Source organism: Hypoxylon trugodes (assembly GCF_022578975.1).
Source record: "Hypoxylon trugodes strain CBS 135444 unplaced genomic scaffold F4822scaffold_1, whole genome shotgun sequence".
Lineage (NCBI taxonomy): Eukaryota > Fungi > Ascomycota > Sordariomycetes > Xylariales > Hypoxylaceae > Hypoxylon > Hypoxylon trugodes.
In genome coordinates, this window is record NW_026250016.1 from 3,833,925 (window position 1) to 3,853,966 (window position 20,042).

The 20,042-nt window shown below is 47.8% G+C and overlaps 5 protein-coding genes across 5 annotated transcripts; 3 read left to right on the forward strand and 2 right to left on the reverse strand.

The window, feature by feature from the left end:
• Positions 1 to 2,058: 2,058 nt before the first annotated feature.
• Positions 2,059 to 3,672, reverse strand: F4822DRAFT_39612 (NAD(P)-binding protein). Its single transcript, XM_051457487.1, has 2 exons — positions 2,411 to 3,672; positions 2,059 to 2,289 (listed from the first exon to the last, which is right to left on the reverse strand). The coding sequence occupies exons 1-2, from the start codon at positions 3,337 to 3,339 to the stop codon at positions 2,166 to 2,168; spliced, it is 1,053 nt and encodes a 350-aa protein (XP_051319950.1). The 5' UTR covers positions 3,340 to 3,672; the 3' UTR covers positions 2,059 to 2,165.
• A 1,927-nt stretch (positions 3,673 to 5,599) lies between these two features.
• On the forward strand, positions 5,600 to 8,343 carry F4822DRAFT_387303 (P-loop containing nucleoside triphosphate hydrolase protein). The gene is made up of 6 exons (XM_051456796.1): positions 5,600 to 5,809; positions 6,056 to 6,216; positions 6,397 to 6,453; positions 6,508 to 6,628; positions 6,686 to 7,672; positions 7,729 to 8,343. Exons 1-6 carry the CDS (start codon positions 5,738 to 5,740, stop codon positions 7,990 to 7,992), a joined length of 1,662 nt encoding a protein of 553 aa, XP_051319951.1. The 5' UTR covers positions 5,600 to 5,737; the 3' UTR covers positions 7,993 to 8,343.
• A 4-nt stretch (positions 8,344 to 8,347) lies between these two features.
• F4822DRAFT_39829 (Ribokinase-like protein) lies at positions 8,348 to 10,766 on the forward strand. Its single transcript, XM_051457683.1, has 5 exons — positions 8,348 to 8,711; positions 8,812 to 8,909; positions 9,001 to 9,720; positions 9,812 to 9,924; positions 9,979 to 10,766. The coding sequence occupies exons 1-5, from the start codon at positions 8,612 to 8,614 to the stop codon at positions 10,019 to 10,021; spliced, it is 1,074 nt and encodes a 357-aa protein (XP_051319952.1). The 5' UTR covers positions 8,348 to 8,611; the 3' UTR covers positions 10,022 to 10,766.
• Positions 10,767 to 14,599: 3,833 nt separating this feature from the next.
• Positions 14,600 to 17,217, forward strand: F4822DRAFT_39859 (uncharacterized protein). The gene is made up of 2 exons (XM_051457704.1): positions 14,600 to 14,774; positions 14,859 to 17,217. The coding sequence occupies exon 2, from the start codon at positions 14,897 to 14,899 to the stop codon at positions 16,835 to 16,837; it is 1,941 nt and encodes a 646-aa protein (XP_051319953.1). The 5' UTR covers positions 14,600 to 14,774; positions 14,859 to 14,896; the 3' UTR covers positions 16,838 to 17,217.
• Positions 17,218 to 17,641: 424 nt separating this feature from the next.
• F4822DRAFT_39920 (uncharacterized protein) lies at positions 17,642 to 19,136 on the reverse strand. Its single transcript, XM_051457754.1, has 2 exons — positions 19,019 to 19,136; positions 17,642 to 18,954 (listed from the first exon to the last, which is right to left on the reverse strand). The coding sequence occupies exon 2, from the start codon at positions 18,905 to 18,907 to the stop codon at positions 17,705 to 17,707; it is 1,203 nt and encodes a 400-aa protein (XP_051319954.1). The 5' UTR covers positions 18,908 to 18,954; positions 19,019 to 19,136; the 3' UTR covers positions 17,642 to 17,704.
• Between the last annotated feature and the right edge of the window lie 906 nt (positions 19,137 to 20,042).

Genomic DNA, 20,042 nt, shown 5'->3' on the forward strand with positions numbered 1-20,042 from the left:
CCTGTATACTATTAACGGGCCGGATTCGTCATCTAGCCAGTTGATTTAGTGGTCGCGAAGTTCACACAGAAAAATAGAGATCGTAGGAGTCGAGTCTGGACTTACACACAATAGATGAGTTTCGGTACTAATATTAGATAATTGCAGATATTGGCCCTGCTTATTTCGTCCCAACCCCAAAGATCTCGTTGACCCCTGTCTTAACCGCCTAAAGGAAAAGCGCTAGACATTCCTACACATCGCCTGCGGCTCTTTTGCACTTTGAATGCTGATCGTTTTCTTCAATGCTACCCAACATAGCGGCAGGCTGGCGCGAGGAAGGATTAACTAATGTAGTAAAACTCCCAGCTACCTTACCCGTTGGCTTAAGCGCGTCTGCTTTTCTTTTCGCTATGGTAAGCGAAGGAGTGACTGACGCGGTAACAATCTCGTATTGTACATGTAGCTGCGCCCCATTTCTTGTGACGTATGGAAGCATGCTACGCTACCTATTGTCATCTTAATATCGCTACTGGCTACATAGCCCATCTTTATATTGAAGTATGCTGATGTCTCCTGTTCTTACCCACCAGAAACCTTCAATTTGGGAGTATATATGTTTGACATACAGATCTAATTTGAAGTATATGATTCTCCTCATGACTTTTTGTTGGAGTGATCGAAGCGACTATGCAGAGTACTTCTGGTGGAAAATATTAAGTAACGATTCATTGGACGGTTTGGGGGTCGCTTATAGGGCTGTTAGCAGGTTCGTAGGAATTGGGGGTTACCTAAATGGGAAAACTTTTGCGACGAGCATTCAGCTCATAAGGAATTTTGATTAGGTTAGCACGCGAGCACCAAGAAGTCTTTTGTACAATGTATCGTTTCATGTTGACCTTTTTAATATATTCGCGATTGATACCTTGCTGGGCGTAAAGCACACAGTTTGTTCGGAATATTCTCAGTTCACGGTCCGCGATTCCGGCGTAAGAGTACCTACCGATCATACTACATCGCTGGCCCTCACACCACCATTCAAACCGAGTTCCTTGTGTAGATCCATGTGGAAATTGCATTGGCGCGCGTGTCTGAAGTGATGTAGCATCCGAAGATATCAAAATAACAGCTCTGCAGAATTTCCTGGGCGAATATCCGGCACCGATCCCGAAACCGATACTACTTTAAGACATGAAGATTGATAGCTTTGAATTGGGTTTAGAAAGATGGAAGAATAGTCTACTTAATAAGCAAACTAACCCCCTATTTTCACTTTAGTAATTTCTTAGGGAATCAGGTCTGCTGAGTAAGTCTTTCCATGGTCGACGCTGAAAAGCAAATATCAGCAGCGATTGTCTCACCATCCTTCCCATTGAACTGTCCTGATCCTATCTGTTCAACGTCCCGTCCTGTAGCCAAGGTGTGGCTAAGACATCCAGCCGTGAATTCGGAGCAAAACTGAAATCCGTGCCAAAATCCTGATTTAGCAGCTAGCGAAACCCGAGGGACTCTAATCCCGTCGGTGACGCAAAATCATAGTCATTTTGAATCCTCAATTCCCCGTAACTCTAGGGAGCATGAGACCGGGAGCCTGCGAGAACTCAGCTTCACTTGAAAGCTATAAACCCCGGCTAGGAGGAAAACGTGGGGGTGGGGTATGTAGGCTCCATTTCGGGATTTTTATCTACTTTCGATATCATACCGATACCAACTTCTCTTGGTTGCTATGTTCATGCTCACTAAAGTGACACTGTTAATAGGAAGATGTCGAAGTCATACTTGCGCTTATCAATCGCTTCGTGTAAGTTCCAAGCCCCCTTTCACCTCGACGAAGAGTAGCGCATATTGCCTCCTAATGCATGATATCATTTTTTACCACAATAGTTAGATTAGTAAGAGACCTAGAAAAGGAGCCTAGTGACTTAGTAGTTGATCAACATGGCGGCCCTACCGCGGTACGTAATAGGCCCATCCAGGCGCGACTGCCTAACGGAAGATGCCGGTGTGTAACCAAGTGGGAAGTTGAAACTCCGAACTCCGGGGTACACGGCGATAGGTGGGGCGACGGCTAAAACAGGGGGTGCAACTGTCAAACGGTCGCCGGGATAAGGCACGATTGAGGTACACATGAGCATCGACAAAGTGCGATTATAGCTTTTGGTCCTCTTTATAACAACATATTGACTCTATGTCTGGGACAAGCTATCAACAATTTCTTGGACCCCAGCAAACGCGAGCTCTTCCATGGTTTCTTTCCAAAGCCTTTGGGTTACTTCCTCCGCCTCTTTAGAATATACAAAAGGAGCCATTCTAGTAAGAGGAGGTATCTTCAAGTTAGTCTCGCCATCGATCTAGGGGGCGCGAGGATACTGGAACAGATTCTCGGGATATGCAGAGATGAATGGTTGGGGAAGTGGGGAAGAATACGTACGGTCTTATTTCACCATCCTCAACATATTGACCATGCGAACTCTCGTCCTTAGTAGCCGCATGCACCAGAGTAAGCGCACCTGCAGCGGCTGGCCTACCGACGAGGCGTACGAACACGTGGGTAAATCTACCAAGTTCGCTGCTGAGCGTCGAACCATAGCAGAGACCTGGGTTGGTGCAATTCACGACTGCTAGAGATGGCGAGATACGCTTAGCTAATTCGGTGACGAACAACTGGCCCAGGAGCTTGGTGGTGCCGTAGCGATCATATTTATCCCACTTAGCCTCGTCGTCGAAGGCCTTCAGTAGGGGCTCCTTATTCCTCTCGTTGAACTTGGCCCACGCGGCCATATCGGAGGACACGATAACTATACGCCCTGGTGATGCCTTGGGCACATCAGTGACTGATTTTCTATTCTTGAAAACGCGCAACAGGAGGAGAGTAAGCAGAACGGTGGATAGGTAATTGGTCTGAAGGTCTTCTTCATGGCCTGTAGTTGAATTTCTGACGAAGGAATCACGATTGACTCCCGCATTAAGGATAGTAATATCGAGCCGAGGGTTAAGCTCCCCAGCCCGCCGCGCGAAAGCTACGACGGAGTCGTATGACGAGTGGTCAAGTTTCCAGATCTCGATGACCTGGCCAACTTCGAGGGGTTTTGCGGTTGTTAGAGCCTTGCGGGCGATTTCGCCCTTGGCCCCATCGCGAACGGCGAGGATGAGTTTCGTAAGTCTTAGATCGAGTAGTTGACGGGAACATTCCAAACCAATGCCTCCGTTTGCTCCCGTCACGATGGCCGTCTTGCCGCTGAGGTCAACATCGCGTCGCGAAATTGCGGGCGGGCCGCTAGAGAAGAATTGTCGCCGGATGAATTGAAGCTTGCTGGCTTCCTGTTCTGGCGTTATACTAAACGAGATTTGCTGGGACATGATCGTAGGCGCGCCACATGCATTGTTGTCGAGAATGAGGAATGGGAGGTGGTAAGTGTGAAGCTCGGGCAGTTCGGATGGAACCTTGCGGCAGATGTGATGGCGCGTCGGAGTTAAGAGGTTTCCCTGTGCATTTAAGCCTAGCGTCGAAAAGACTTAGAATGCTTCTTAGATCCTTGGCAAATTCTCTCGTCGATTTCGTGATATCTGGACGGTCTGAGGTTTTGCCAACACAAATCTCATTTACGAGAACCCATCAGCCATTCATGATGGCAGCGAAGATCCCTAGGTAATATACTAAAGCGTAGGCTTCATCGCACGACCATCGGGTACACTGGAATTACAAAGATTAAGGGGTCGGATGCTAAATCATATGCGCACCCATCTATATATCTCCCCAAGGGAAGATATATTGTCAGATGAAATAAGTGAGCTTAGGGTTTTGCTGGCTCCTCGGTCTCTACTCCCTGACTGCAAGATCAGATCGTCCATAAAAGGCGATAATTAGAAAGAAAGGCTGAGAGAGACGCGAATAAGGACGAGAATAGGAAAAAAAAAATTGGTAAAGCTGGAAAAAATAAAGAGAACACAGAGAGAAACCCTCTGCAAGGCCCAGCCCACTCCTATATTTTTTAAGGACTATCCGGCAACGGCTACTGCGCCCCCCTACTTTCGATTATCGGGGTATTTCTTCGCGACCATGTTTCGATCCTCGCCAATGTCGCCCTCTGACCAGCAGAGGTGCGTCGCCGCGTTGCAGGGGACCGGGTCGTGCCTGAGGTGTTTAGCACTCGTTGGCAACACAAGGAAATTGAAAACCAAGGTGCTCAGAGTGGGACTCGAATGGGGATCCTCCCAGGGCGTTGATACTGCGACTTCGCCCCGAGCCATTCGACTAAACCAACCTTCGGAATGAAAGTCTAGGATTTATTTTAACATATAAGGGTTAGTTGGTAGTTCACCCGGGAGATGGGTGGTGGCAACCACTACAAACAGCTGGCGGACCAGTGAAGCACAGTCAAAAATCGCACGCGACTGCCGGGGTAACCAAGTAATTCCATTACGCGCCAGTCATTGGCCGCACCACAATTTGAAAAGGAGCTCGATCACAGTATTGAGAAGGAACCGCGACTGCGCGCAATTACCACCCCCCTTGGGCAGGATTTGGCATCGTAACGTATTAAAATCTCGTGAATATGGATCTAGAACTTTTTAAGAGTTATTTCAAGATCTTAACACGTGGGTTGGGGTTGGGAATACCTATGGTACCTAGGTATCTCGCATACTTTTCTTGCCATTATTTGGACCGCAGAGGACCTAACTCAACCACTCACGCACTACATCCCGGCGCACTTCCTTTGGTCTGGCGATTATTCCAGCACGAATCCTACAGAGGGGACACATGTTGATTCCCATAATATTTCCAATTAGGGTTACCCTAACAACACAATTGCACTCTTTGCTGTCTTTAGATCCAGGTTATACCCATGAGATCGCAGCAGTCGCTTAGACTTGAATATGTAAATCACATCTCGTCTAGCGCATCATAGGATAAGACTCCCGTCAAACACCTCGGTGTCTTAACGTAGCGAGTACTAGAATCCTTAGCAATGCATCATCTCTCGTGGAAAACGATATATCGGCGGAGGGGGATTGGGATCTCGCGCGCCTGTTGGGTTTTACGAACCACTTCTTATTATTAGGAGGCAGATGGAACTTTAATGTGACATATATTGCATCTCAACACGAATAAAAGCAAGAATCTGCCGCGACAATCGCTGGTAAGGATGGCTGAGAGTCCGAAGTTGAGTTGAGTCAAGTTAAGACTCGTGGACTTTTGTCAACATCTCCTTTTTACCGTCGAATGCTTACCTAAGCTTCTAAGGGCTAGCGTGGACGCACTATGAGAAAATTTCCGAGAGATTCAAATATGAGCAATTGAGGGCATTCGGGATATAAATGGTAAGTTCAATTGACACTCATGTTGTCAAATGATAGTAATAGAAATCTGACGAATATTTTATCAAAAATAGATTATCGTCAACTATATGTAGGTGTATTGTAAAGAATGAAAGTGCTAGTTGAGTAAATTGAGGGAAAAAAGCGACAGCTGCGTCAGAAATAGTGGGGTTAATGAAGAGAAGCATTGACCACCTAGACTTGTTTTCGGGACCTTTCGGGGTTAGCTTCGTTGGTCCGTGCGTCTTTTTTCCTCTTTCCCCTTCGTTTTCCGGGCGCCTCTCATCAATTCCTGCTCCTCTCGAAAAAGTCTCCATTTTGCAAAACCTCAATACCAAAATACCCGTCCTCCTCCATCTCCTCTCCTTTCAGTTGCAATTTCTTTGCAATTGATCTTTTTCCTTTTATATTGGAGGACTAGATATACCTCTATTTTAATATGTATCGAAGCGCCCTCAGACAGTCCACCCGCGCTTTGAGCGCAATCTCTGCCTCGGGCAGAGTTGTTGCGGTAGGTTAACCTTGATGCACACCGAATCCATCCCAATTCCATCGAAAAACATATGCGATCGATCTCAATGCATTTCCAAACTATATTCGAAGCTCAATTGAAGCTTTTTATGTCGATTACGAGGATGTTGAGAAGCTTGAAGAGCTCGTAAAGCTCTCCTCACCAAAAAATGAAATTGCGGCTACTCGGTCACCAACGTTGGCTTTTTCGGATTATCGGCTAACTTGGCTGGGGCTTTTTTTCTAGGCACGAAATGCCGCACCCGCCGTTTTCAACGTCCAGGCTCGATCCTACGCCGCCGACGCAAAGGCCTCTCCCACCGAGGTCTCTTCTATCCTCGAACAGAGAATTCGTGGTGTATCAGAGGAATCAAGCTTAGCTGAGACTGGTCGTGTCCTCTCCGTCGGGTATGTGGAGCCCTTAGAGCGAGATTTTTCAATTTGTCGCAAATCACTCCGACGAGATGACACAACACAAATTCGTACCCGCAAACAACGTCAACCCATTATTGTCGTCGCGATCACTGTGCAATATGCGCATATCTATGCAATTGGATCATTTTTTTTACTAACTTGAGGTCCGATTAGTGATGGTATCGCCCGTGTGCACGGTATGGCCAATGTCCAGGCCGAAGAGCTCGTCGAGTAGGTTTCCCACTATCTACGAATTAAGAGCCATGCAATTGACCCATTATATAGGTTCGCTTCCGGTGTGAAGGGAATGTGCATGAACTTGGAAGCTGGACAGGTCGGTGTTGTGCTTTTCGGTTCTGACCGTTTGGTCAAGGAGGGTGAAACCGTTAAGCGTACCGGAGAAATTGTGAGTATTCGGATATTTGTTTAACTTCAATAGTGCAACATCACTGACCGTTATTAGGTCGATGTCCCCGTCGGCCCTGAGCTTCTCGGCCGTGTCGTCGACGCTCTCGGTAACCCCATTGACGGCAAGGGCCCCATCCCGTCCAAGGAGAAGCGCCGAGCTCAACTTAAGGCCCCCGGTATCCTACCCCGACGATCAGTCAACCAGCCTGTACAGACTGGTCTGAAGTCCGTCGACGCTATGGTTCCCATCGGCCGTGGTCAGCGTGAGTTGATCATTGGTGACCGTCAGACTGGAAAGACTGCCGTCGCCCTTGACGCCATCCTCAACCAGAAGCGATGGAACAACACCAACGACGAGACCAAGAAGCTCTACTGTATCTACGTTGCCGTCGGTCAGAAGCGATCCACCGTTGCTCAGCTCGTCAAGACCCTTGAGGAGAACGACGCCATGAAGTACTCCATTGTCGTCGCTGCTACCGCTTCCGAGGCTGCTCCCCTTCAGTACATTGCTCCTTTCACCGGTGCCTCCATCGGTGAGTGGTTCCGTGACAACGGCAAGCACTCCCTAGTCATCTACGACGATCTGTCCAAGCAGGCCGTCGCTTACCGACAAATGTCTCTGCTACTCCGTCGTCCCCCTGGACGTGAGGCTTACCCCGGTGACGTTTTCTACCTCCACTCGCGTCTACTAGAGCGTGCTGCCAAGATGAACGACAAGCACGGTGGTGGTTCCATGACTGCTCTGCCCGTCATTGAGACCCAGGGTGGTGATGTGTCTGCTTACATTCCCACCAACGTTATTTCTATCACCGACGGTCAGATCTTCTTGGAAGCTGAATTGTTCTACAAGGGTGTCCGACCTGCCATCAACGTCGGTCTTTCCGTGTCCCGTGTCGGTTCCGCTGCTCAGCTTAAGGCCATGAAGCAAGTCGCTGGTTCGCTCAAGCTCTTCTTGGCCCAATACCGTGAAGTCGCCGCTTTCGCCCAATTCGGTTCTGATTTGGATGCTGCCACCAAGCAGACCCTCAACCGTGGTGAACGTGTAAGTTTTAATATTTCGGATTTACTATTGACATAGACTAACGATGCTCTCTACAGTTGACCGAGCTACTCAAGCAGAAGCAATACTCCCCCATGGCCGTTAACGAGATGGTTCCCCTTATCTTCGCCGGTGTCAACGGTTACCTCGACCAAGTGCCCGTTAACAAGGTTCTACAATGGGAAGCCGACTTCCTTTCCCACCTAAAGACCAACGAGTCCGATCTGCTCGCTACCATCGACAAGGAGGGTGCGCTCAGCAAGGACCTTGAGCAAAGATTACGGGACGTTGTCTCTAGCTTCACCAAGAGCTTCGTCTCATAGATGAAATAAATTAAGGCATTAAGCGGGGGACTGTCTATACCTTAAAGCCTACGATGGCGGATCTTGTTTCGTTTAGAGGTACATCGTTGCAGAGGGTGCTAATTAGTGAGGAAACGGGTTAGAAGTAGGGGAAACACTCCAATTCCGACCCTTGTAAAATAGAGCCAAAAACTCAAAAGCACTCGATTCCTTTTGTACATGATCATGATCCGATTTCTTGTGAATAATTGTATTATGTCTGCTATATTCTCTTCCGAGGTGAGACTATGAAGTATGAAGTTTCAAGGTTACAAATAAGCTAGAATTTCGAAAGTGGCCCTTGGTGACATCATACTATCTGTATCGAACGTCGTAGTTTGATCATAATACAAATTGGTTAATTCTCTAATTCAATCATATACCACCCAACTTCACCTTTAACTCTTCATATTCAAATCCTTTATAATATTTACTGTTGGTTATTTCAACAGTTGACATTGCATTAACACCGATCACGATCCTGTATTCCCTGTTCCATTACCCCGCGGCTTGACCGGAATCCGCGTTACCTCAAAAAATCACATAGTTGATTGAACGATAAGGCTAGTTTAGATTGTTATATAGGGCGGAAGAGAAAGAAATGAGTTCTGAGGCCGTCGAAAAGATGTCGCCGGCTACGCGTGAGGTATTGGGTAAGGTGCGCCAGCTGGTGCCACCTATGCTGGAGAAGTTTCATAAAGGTGTGTGTCTGATAGCGGGGGAATGAGATAACAAGACGATCGTCTTCCGTTCTGTTACTATGGATAAAGGAGTGAGCGATGTGCTAAAAGTTACATTCAGGTCAATTGGGTCGTGTGGCCGTCATCGGCGGCAGCGAGGACTACACCGGAGCACCGTACTTCTCCGCTATGGCGAGCGCCCGTTTGGGCTGCGATATGGTTCGTGATGCCATCCCCAGCTCTCACTCCATTCATACGGCAGATTTCATATGAGTATAAGAATTACGGATCACACTAACGACACTCATAGTCCCACGTAATATGCACACCCGCCGCAGCCGCCGTGATCAAGACGTACAGCCCAAACCTAATGGTTCATCCACTAATGCGGCAGTCTCCCTCCCCATCATCTTCTAACCCCAGCTCTTCCGATCCAGATACAGACCCAGCTCAGATCTCAAGCCGCATCATCGACATGCTACCTCGTCTCCACGCACTCGTCGTGGGTCCAGGGCTAGGCCGAGACCCGTTAATGCACGAAACATGCGCACGCGTCCTAGCCGCAGCACGCGAGCGGCAGATGCCCGTAGTCCTAGACGCAGATGCTTTAGCCATCGTCATAAAAACGCCGGAATTAGTCATGGGATGGCGGGAAGTAGTTCTCACGCCCAATGTAGTCGAATTCGGGCGTTTGTGGAAAGGCATAAAGCCCTCTTCCTCATCCCCCGAAGCTAACAGTGGCGCCGATTCCCCAAACCAAGTTGAAGCGCTATCCAAGGCGCTAGGAGGTGTGACGATTGTGCAGAAGGGCGGTACGGATTTGATTAGTAACGGCGGGACGACGCTGAAGGTGGATTTACGGGGTGGATTGAAGAGGAGCGGGGGACAGGGTGATACGTTGACGGGCAGTATTGCGACGTTTTTGGCTTGGAGGAAGGCGTATCTTGATCGTATTTGGGAGCATGATGGGAAGCTAAGTGAGGAGGAGACGCTTGGGTTGGCGGCGTTTGGGGGTGCGGCTATTACGAGGGTGAGTTGAATTCCCCTTTCTCTTTACATCGGGAAAATTATTGGGTTTCGTAGTGAAGGTGGTTGAGTATGTCTGCTAAACCGTATCTTAGGAATGTTCCCGCCTTGCTTTTGAAAAGAAAGGCAGGAGTTTACAAGCCAGCGACCTGACGGATGAAGTCCATACCGCATTTCTGACCGTCATTGGCGAGTCGGAAAATCAAGGGTATGTTGCCGTATCTACTTCTGATATATGATGATACTAACGGATTACAGTTAGAAAGGGTTATAGTCTTAAGTCAGGGACACAGTCAAGACTATAGATGAGAGGTAAATCTTGTTTGCCTCATACTACTGCATTCTACTCTTAGGTGCCTTAGTCCGCACATTAGGGCCCCCGACTCGCTAGTCTTACGAGAGCTGATCAAAAGAAATATTATTAAATGTGTAATTATATGCAGATCTCTCGGCCGAGATAACGGTATAACAACCCTTCCACATAAATCGATAGCCTTTTGCTTTGTAGATCGACAAAAGGTCGTGTACCTGCCTGAGGATGCCGGAGAATGTCGTGCAATGTTGCGTGCACTAGGACCTTCCCGTAAATACTGAAATTTTTACAGCGATGCGACTACGGGTATGAGGTCAAGTGGGAACCAGAGCCACCGTGTGCATATTATGCATGCGTGTAATGGCGACACACATCATCTCATCAAAGCACAACCTTACAAGGAGCATGCCATAATACCTAGGTAGTTCGGGCTTCATGACCTCCCGCAAAGGGTCCGTGTCCCTAGGTAGGTACACTATTCGTGGAGGTTGATTGAGGGGGTCGAGTCGAGTTAGGTAATACAAACTGCGGTAATCATGGATTGTGACAGCTTCGATTCCCAGGGATTGGCCGATTCTCGCACGTTCCTGATGTTGTGAATGTAAAAACCCTACTCGGAGAAATTTTCATACGCATATGTCCCTCAAAGCACAATCACAGGGGGTGATGGATTATGTGATAGAAGGGTGGAAGGGGAAGATCAGTATCATGTAAGGTCTGGATAAAACCCAGTGTCCGGGTTAGTAAAGATCCCGCAATGCAAGGTATGCGATCAACCACTAATAATAGCTTTTCAACATACATCTATTCAGCTATTCAGGGAAGCGGTCTCAATGCCGAGGAAGGGGTATTCAAGATCAAAATGTCAGTCAAGGTTGGAATGATGCCCCTAATTCCTAATTGGCATTAAGGCTGCATCACATTGGCACAACTGTCACGGGAGGGTGCATTAGCCACAAAAGTGACCGGGCAGGGGGTTCAGGTACCTGAGTATAGTTCTCTCGGACCTGAAGTCCATCGAACACAGCAGTAGACGAGTTCAGCGATCGGGCCTTTCGCTTCTTTTCAAGACTCATTGGTTCGCGTACAGTGGGTTACCGTGCGCCGAGACATAAAACCCCGGAGGGCGTACAACGTGAAAGAGGCGCGGAAGCCCCTTATCTTTTAGGTCTTTTAGGCCCTGGTGCTGTATCTATTAAGCCACAATTGAGAATTGATCAGTGATATATGATCTCAACACTAATCATAGTATTGGTGGCACTTGTCCGAGTGGCAGAATTAGCCCGTCCTGTGGCAGCGCCCGCCTGTAATCCAATCCAATTCTGGATACAACTCCGTGAATAATGAAGCACAACTCACTCGAACAATATATAGGACACCATTCTTAGACAAATTATTCAGCAGCGATGCCGACGGAATAGTCGGAAAACGCAAACGGGACTTTGTTGCTAGGTCCACAGCCGCTATCCGATGGGCTTAGGCTTATGAACAGAATGAACATTGTGCCTTCAGGCAATGACGCATTGGACCCGACATACCTACGTTGAAGGATAACAAGATAGTTGATCTCGAATAAGCAATACCAAAGATCATACGAATCTGACTCGTTCGGACGATGCTCCGTAGACTAAAGCCTGAGAGATAGAGATGGTCATGGTTAATGATACAGTAGACCATGAACTATTGCGAGTCTGCTTTAGTGTAGATAGGTAGACATGGTATGATGGTAAATCAATCTGGACTTGCATATGCAAGATAGGTATTCGGGACTACCTAAGTCCTGGACGGTAACTGTAAATGATTGGCTGATGTTCAGCCTGTAGATAAAATGACCTAAGTTCAGTTGATATGTCAGAAACCAAAAAGTTCACTCACCTCAAAGACCTCGAAGCGACCCAATTGACTGGGACAAGCGAGTACATGGAAAATCCGATTATTGGTATCCTCAAGGCATTGCATACTATTGTAAGATGCCTTGCTAGACATGACACGTTCCAATAAAACGTCAAAGAAAATAAAATATGCCCAGGCAGCTATCACAGGGGCATCTGTAGGTTCCCGATGCAAGGCTCGGAGCTTAACCGTTCTGCTCCTATGGTTCGCGAGCCTCCCCTTTTGGCGGTTCGAGCGGAAGATTGCGATCGTGAGAGGCACAACTTATCCGCCTACGTACGGGCGGGATCTAGCATGATGCCAGCTTTTCTTAGCGTATACGTCGGGATATTTTAGATCTTAGCGTGAGGCCAATCGAACAGGAGTTCTTGATATGCGAGGCGAAACTAAACTGAGGCAAAAAATGACGGGAAGAAAAAAAAGAAAGGGATGACATCGATAATGCGGAACTGTGAATCGAGCTTTGAGACGAGGCAGCGAGGGCAAGACGCGAGGAGGGAAAGGGAAAGAAAGTGGGTCTTCAATTTTGAGACAACCTTCAGAACCATGGACGCTTCGGTCCGGGGACTGTCAATGATTTCCACGATTCCCATGGTTCTTTCCCAGCCTATTGGCACAAAACGCACGTACCTGGTTAGATGGACCCAGTAATGGACAGATCGATCCATGGATATTCAAAGAAATAGAAAGAGCCACGATGCTTCCTGCTACACACACGCGACTTTTCATCTTGTGTAAACCCTAAATGAAGTAAAGTTGATACTACTACATAAGATGCAGTTACACTAATACGTCGAATTAGGTTTAGGGGGTTTCATTGCCAAGATTGAGTTTTTCACTAGTCTAGAACAGGTCCCCTGTACTTTTTTCATAATTGTTCAACGTCAACCCCACGGTACACGGTACATAGGGGTTCATTCAATCTTCTCTTGCTTTTGCACAACCAATACCGAGTTACTCCCTTACACCAGTAGACCCTATCTTGATCTTCCCGCTCCACGCCCCTATAACCTACCAAAGTGAAACCTTCGGGAGTAGCCTGGCCCTTAGTCCATCACGACAGCCGGAGCTTGTCAAATTTCGGGGTGGCTTTCTCGGTAGTGCGGCGAGTATTCATATTTCTTATTTTCTTTTTCTCATTTTCAAAAAGGGAGAAGAGGCGGGTTTAATTCTCTTAGCTCTAGTGACTGCTATGTCTTACACAACCCACCGCCTCTTATGTGGGGGGCTAAGGGCTCAGTGAAAAGCCGTTACCAGCGTTTCCAAATTCCAGACCCCTACCACCAGTCTATCGCATTCCGCCTAGGTTGCGGTATATCTCCATTATGCCTAGGCCGATTAGCAATGCTCCGAGGTGAGCCATGGTAGCATTCAAGAATCGTGTTGATGAGAAGAAAATCAGAAAGTCTGGGGAGTGAGACCAGCATTTATGAAAGTGCAAAGCTTTTGTGCATATGTACGCATGTACGCACGTACGTGCATAGAGCACTGGAGGATTATTCAAGTTCCTTCCTACATCATCTCACATTGCCATTTCTTTGTTTTCGAGGAAGGAAAGTGTTTCAAACAGAGTATATGATCAGACCTTGGTCGTCACTGCCTTCTCCCGAGAACGGATTTAGGTATTTTAGCTTTTCCTCGCCCTAGGCCCTGGGGAGGCCGGGGCCCCAGCCAACCAGTCCACATTCCTGAATTGGGCTTTTACCAGCCATCTTGACCAATGACGTTGCGGCTCTCTCGGTATCCGCTAGCCGAACGGGCTGAGTCTTCCTTCCCCCCTTCAACAGCCCCCCCTTCATCATCACTCGAGGCTTGAGACGAGCAAGAATTCAAACTCTTATCACTTGTATTATCCGCCACTGTGAACCAGGTTGCATGATCTCACTGTTCACCCATCTACCCATCTCAATTCGTCAACTATCCGCTGATACCTACCTACTCAAGGTATCTTACCAACGTCTACCATTCCCGAATTTACTATTGTCATTACTTCGTGTAATCTAACTCGACCTCGATCTACCTGCATATATCAAATAGTAAGTCTGGGTTACCAAACATTTCCTCGACTATTCTTGTTGAACCACAAACTTGTCTACTGGTTACTAGCAATGTCGACCCTAGCTAGTCCTTCCTAGCTCATCCATTACTTGACATTGTACTCGTACTCCTACCCCATCATCATCTCAACTTGCTTTACTTAAACCTGTACTCTCCTGCGCCGAAGCTGAAGTATTATGTATCAGCATTGGACAGCCCCAGACTCCACCTAGATCCAATCCTGCTTTTCATTGCCCTCCCTGTATCTATTACCCCAGCTCAAAGTTGAGACATATTACCTCCTTTCAAGATCACTCAGCTATCTCGTACGCGTAAATACGCATATGTGTCTGAAGGAAGTCCTCAGCATCGGAGACACTCTGGCTACACAACATCTTCTTGTACCATCTTCATCCTCCCATTCTCAGTCCTCGAATTTGTTCGGTATCCCCCCAACCTGACCGTTGTACCATCAAGCACCAAGAATCGGTCTACCGGTCGTGTAATCTCAGTGCGGCGGACCTCGACATGATATGTCCTTTATCATTTACTATTCGTGGTACATTTGAATTCATCTCATCTACACTCGGGTGCGTCGTAGACTAGAGCCCCAGCATGATTCACTCTAACATCATTCATCCATCAGAAGTTTCGAGGCACCCTCACCAAGATATCGGACATCAACATATGTGTCTTAAGCACAAATCTACATCCCGAATCACGGTCCTTTATCGAAACCACCTGCTAAGACCATATTCGTGAAAATACGATTATCGTATCATACATTTATTCTCCACCTAACCCCTACCCGCCAGGTATGCTACTCTTTCGTATAATAATACCATGGATTATTTTACCACATCCACGGAGAAGTGTTACACCAACTTACACAATGGCAGGGGAAGACCTATCAAGTCGTCTTGCTCCGGTAGCCAAGATGGTTAACAGGTTAGAGAAACTGGAAAGGTTTTTCGGTGGCTCAAGGAGAAGGGATAAAGAAAGAGGTGCAAGGAATAGAGATCTCTCAGTTGCATCCTCGGCATCGCAACCCCAAAATGGGCCTTTCTTCCCATCACCATCCTTTATGCATCCTACATCGAGACACATGAAACCCCGAGAGGAGCCAATTTCGTGGGCCAAAGTTGCAGCCAAGGAACGCTCGCAGAGCCTGCCCGATCCTCAAGGAAAGCTCAGAAGACGTTCTTCACTCAGTTCGATTAATGCTGTCTTGAATCATCGACATTATCCAAGCGATCCTATACGTCCAATATCATTCACTCTCAAACAAGCAGTAGACCTTGTCGAGGACCTATCACAATTCAGATTTCCAGATGATTCCGCGCACCAGAGTGGAAGTAACGCCATTCATTCTAATGGTTCCATTAACAAGTCAGCCCGTGAGTATGATGACCCGGAGCTCCAACTAGAAAACAGACTGGACTGGTGCCCCCAACGTATATCGTCGCTGTTTAACAATCTCGGCCTCGAAACTTCTATCGACGACCGCCTTGCGAGGTTTACACAGGATAAAGCAGAGTCGTCGGCTTTGCTGCCCTCTCCAATCTTATCCTCGCCCCCCTCACCTAGAACGAGAGTGGATTCTATAATCATACCACCTCGACAGTCATCTCGGAGGTCAAGTGAGACTCCGATTCCCGACTTAACAAACCCGCCGCGAAATCACCCATTATCTCCATTCCCAACGCCCCCGGACTCTCCACCAGCATCGGATGGAGAAGAAGACTGCTCTAAGACACCAGTCACCCGTGCAAGGTCAAATAAGGCTCTAGCCTCGCCAATTCAACTCACACCTCGTCCGTCGTTTGGATCTAATCCTCGAAATAGTACGGATACGTCGATTGGCAGGTATCCTGATCGAGAGTCATGGGGTAACGGGCCTGACGATCCGGCATTGGTTTCTAGCGTGCTAGAAGAAGATGCATGTGTTCCTCCATTAAGGCTCATGCGAAGGTCTACTAGCGTAACTTCGTCATCAACAGTTACCAGATATGTTCCGATCGATCGTAACCTTAGAGAACCCACGCTTGACGATTTCTATACTCTTAGCGATGAAGATGTCTTGGAGAGCCTACCTACTACGCCTAAAGAAGAAACCGATATACCACCAACACCACCCCCTAAGGACTCACCAAAGACTCCTATCGGTAGAAGCCGGTCCACTCGACATGCACCAATTGCCCCTACTACGACAGTTGATGTCGCTTCTGGGGAATTGACTCCTCCCCGCACGCCCATCAATTATCAGTTTCTCACATTAACTTATTCGCCTACCAATAGATCGGGAGCTCTTGGCGCGATGTGGGCTGCCAGGATAGCCAATACTTACAACTTTGACTTACTTTACGTTATAAGTCTCTGGCCAAAAAGTGGTAGGAATTCATCGCGACGTCCGACGTCTAAGGGTTGCCCAAGTGAAGCACAGGATATCAGTCATGACGGCACCCAGTGCGCCGTTGTGACCAGCCCGGGGTCTAGGATGACTGGGCGGTTACTCGCTGCTTATGGTCTAACTGAGTTTGGATCGCCTTTCAGAATCCATGCCCAGTTCCATACACAGATGCTCGGATATAAGGGCTGGAAAGAATACCGCGATGAGCTTGCATCACCAGGAGTGATTTCTCGCGGATGGACTTGCTCTTTTAGTGGCGACCAAAATACGCCTACACAGGCTGAAATGAGTGGAGAACATGGGATACGAAGTGGAATCATTGATCGGGGCGTGGTCTTCGCTGCATACACGAGGAAAACTACGAAGTCGGTGATTCCAGTCAATTCATCACCGAAACAAACTGCGATTCTTGGGAAGTTGCTGTATGATGCACAGACGCTTGTCGATGCTCTGGTTCACGGCGCATGATTTTGATTTTGAATCGGCCTTGAGCGGCTGTTGCGAACCTCATTTTTGGGAGGACATCGGATCATCATTTATTGAATGAGACAATACGGCATACGATAACGGCAGGGCATTGCTTTCGTTACTTGATACCCCTCGAGTCAAATATGGTGGTTGTTGTGGGTTCATTCGCTGTACTAGTTGGTGAAGTGTTAGGCGTTTAGTTGCTACCTGTACAGTGTTGATTTATTAGCGGGTATGGGGTCTTTCTACTAGGTACGAGGTGATGCATGATATCAGGCTTGGTGCTGGGCGCGAAGATGTTTCCTTTTCGCACATGAAAATAGTCGCATGATTTAATGAGAACATATTATATGCCTATCTAATCTACATTAATATTCGATGAAAACCGGTGGTCCTTATGGCTACATGACTTTGGCGCCTTTTGTTTTCAACCGACAGGATAATCCAGAATTGAGCATGCTGATAGAGTTTCTAGGTATTGTTCAGGGGGTACTCGGGCCCTCCGTGTTTGGCGCTCTTACAACCCCTATCGTAGCGGCAACTTAGGGCGTCCTTACAGCAGGCCCATCCAACTAAAAAGCAGCGGAAAAGAGACTACAGTGTTTTACATGTTAATCAAACCTCAACTGAGACAGCACACTATAGGTGAAGTAATTAAACAGCTGGATAATAGTATTATACTCAATATCATCCATACATAATAGTACATCGATTAAATATTTCAACAAGATGTATATGTAGTCAAAATACAGGATATCTCGGCGCATTAAGATTAAGCAGTCATGCCAGACCAACCAACCGCCCCCATACACGATGAATAGCCCCCTTACGCCATAAACTTTATATGTACCCACGACCGTGTTTTTCTTATTTCTTTTCGCCTCCCTCTTGTATTGAATCGTGATGATGTCCTAGTCTGTCGGCGACTCCGCGCATTGAGGCAGACGCCGCGGCTCGCATTTCGCCTACTACCGTCCGATGCGTGTCGCTAGCGTCCCTTACTGCTTGTGTGCCAGCTTGCTCTATTTGGTCCTTGCTACCTAATACCTCGCGCTTTCCATCGTCAAGCGCCTTCGCCGCTTGTGCGGTGCGCTCGCTTGCTTCGCGATCTAGACTCTCCTTTTTCTCGTCGATTCTATTTACGACGGTCCTTTGCACCCCGCGTACATTTTCTGATATCTCCTTCTCATGGTCGTGTATGCGGTTCGTAACATCTTGCGCCTTGCCCTCTAAGCCAACGGCAAGCTTCTGAACCGTGCCGTTAAGCTTAGAAGCCAAGCCCTCGAACTTTGAAACATCGATACCGCCGACTTTCTCATTGCTGCCATTTCTGAATCGCATGCCACCTGTTACTGATGTATAACTATCGGGCGTGTTCATTTCGATCTCTTGTTTGGTGTGGTTGTACATGCGATCGATAGTGGCGACGATTTCAAACACGTCGAGGGTACAATTCGACCGGGAAAAGTCTCGCTCGCGCTGCTCGATAAACTCGCGGATCTTCTTCCACTCATTTCCGTAGTATTTGAGGCGCGCTGGTAGCCCACTACCTTTCAGGAAGGTCAAGAGACCTGCAATAATGGTGTTAATGGCTCCAAAAGCGGTCACTGCGCCATGGCTGACGCCCGCGGCGCCCATGGCCGTGAGCGAGGCTGCAACCACGATCTGTAGGAAATAGCAGGCGTTTATGAGGATCGAGAAAACTTTGTAGCGGTCTTTGGACTTCTGTTCTGAGTGTATAACGCGTGCGTAGATACCGATATTCGCTGCTGGACGTGTGCCTATGGGGCTCGATTCGCTGTAGCCGAGATAGGGCGAGGTACTGATACCAACCATAAGGCGGTACAGGGTGAGTGGATCGTCTTCAGAAACGAGATAGCGTCGATGGGCGTGACCGTGGGGGATCGCATTCTGGTTGACCCCCAATGTTGACGCCACTGCCGCTGAGCCGAAACCTGCCGTAGATGGCGCATTTGGAACGCCTTGTTCCTCGTCCATGCGGCTTGTGCGGCCCTCTTGTGGTTTTCCTCTGAAAATCAACCGCAACAGTGCACCAGCGAAGGAAGCCATATTGGGCTGCTGACCTACCTAAAGACAAAGAGAACGAAAAAGATTGACTAGAAACGAAAACCACGAGCTTTAGAAAGGGATGCGAAGTAAACAAAATAACGAATCACTGACGCATAGAGCATCCTAGGCCATAATAGCGATCTATGTTCCCACGATCTATGAGCATGGAGTACAGGCTCAGCTCGCCTCAGGAAAGCAAAATTTCCCAAAGTGTATAAAAAAGGCCCGAGGCGGCATCGATCTGCCCAACCGGGGAGGGATTAAATATTGAACAGCCAACCAATCATCGTCATGATGGAAAGCAAAATGGGTATTAAAAGAATTAAGTGCCAAGCAATGAGAGTAGAGAAACGAGCAAATGCCGTCGCGCGGGAGGGGCCGTTGCGGTTGACCACCTACATGAATACGTAGTACTCTTTGATTTGGCGCGTGGTAGATCTACGGTAGCCGAGAATCAGATATGCATAACAGAAATTAATCGGGTCGCCGAATGGATGGTTGGGGATGCCCGAGGTCCCGGTTCTCGCAATTTCCGGCGGCATGTCAGCGTTATTCAGCGGCATCTCATAAAAGAGTGAGAGGCTGAAGTGTAAAACTGAAATGAGATATGATATTTGAAGCGTCGTTGGAGATAATACGTGCGAGGCTACGTGATACTGTCAGCATTGTGCTCTTTGGGTTTATTAGGATTGACCTATGGGCATTCAGCTCATAGTTGTACCGGCTTAATGACTGGGTATAATAGCCCGCTGACGTTGAAGATGAAAGTATGAGCAAGATGTTGATATCCTCCAGCCTTCAGATTGTGCAGCTTGTCCGGGTTCCATGCTAATACCACGAGGGTGGTAGTAGACCTGAAAGTAGATCATAGGTCCACATACTGTTCTGGGAATACAGGGATGCCGTTCGAGGCAATACCGTGAGACCTAACCATCCTGTCGGTACGGACTAGTGAAGAAGGATTGACTCGCTTGAATGACGAATTTCTTTTCGTATAAATCGTAAACAATTAGCATCGTGGGCGGTGAATATCCGCATTAACGATGACACTTTTCCTGCATAGCCTACCCAGGTACGCACTAAAGCACTTTGGCAAACAGTAGCTCGGGCGCTCTAATGTGAGGGTGATCGTGGG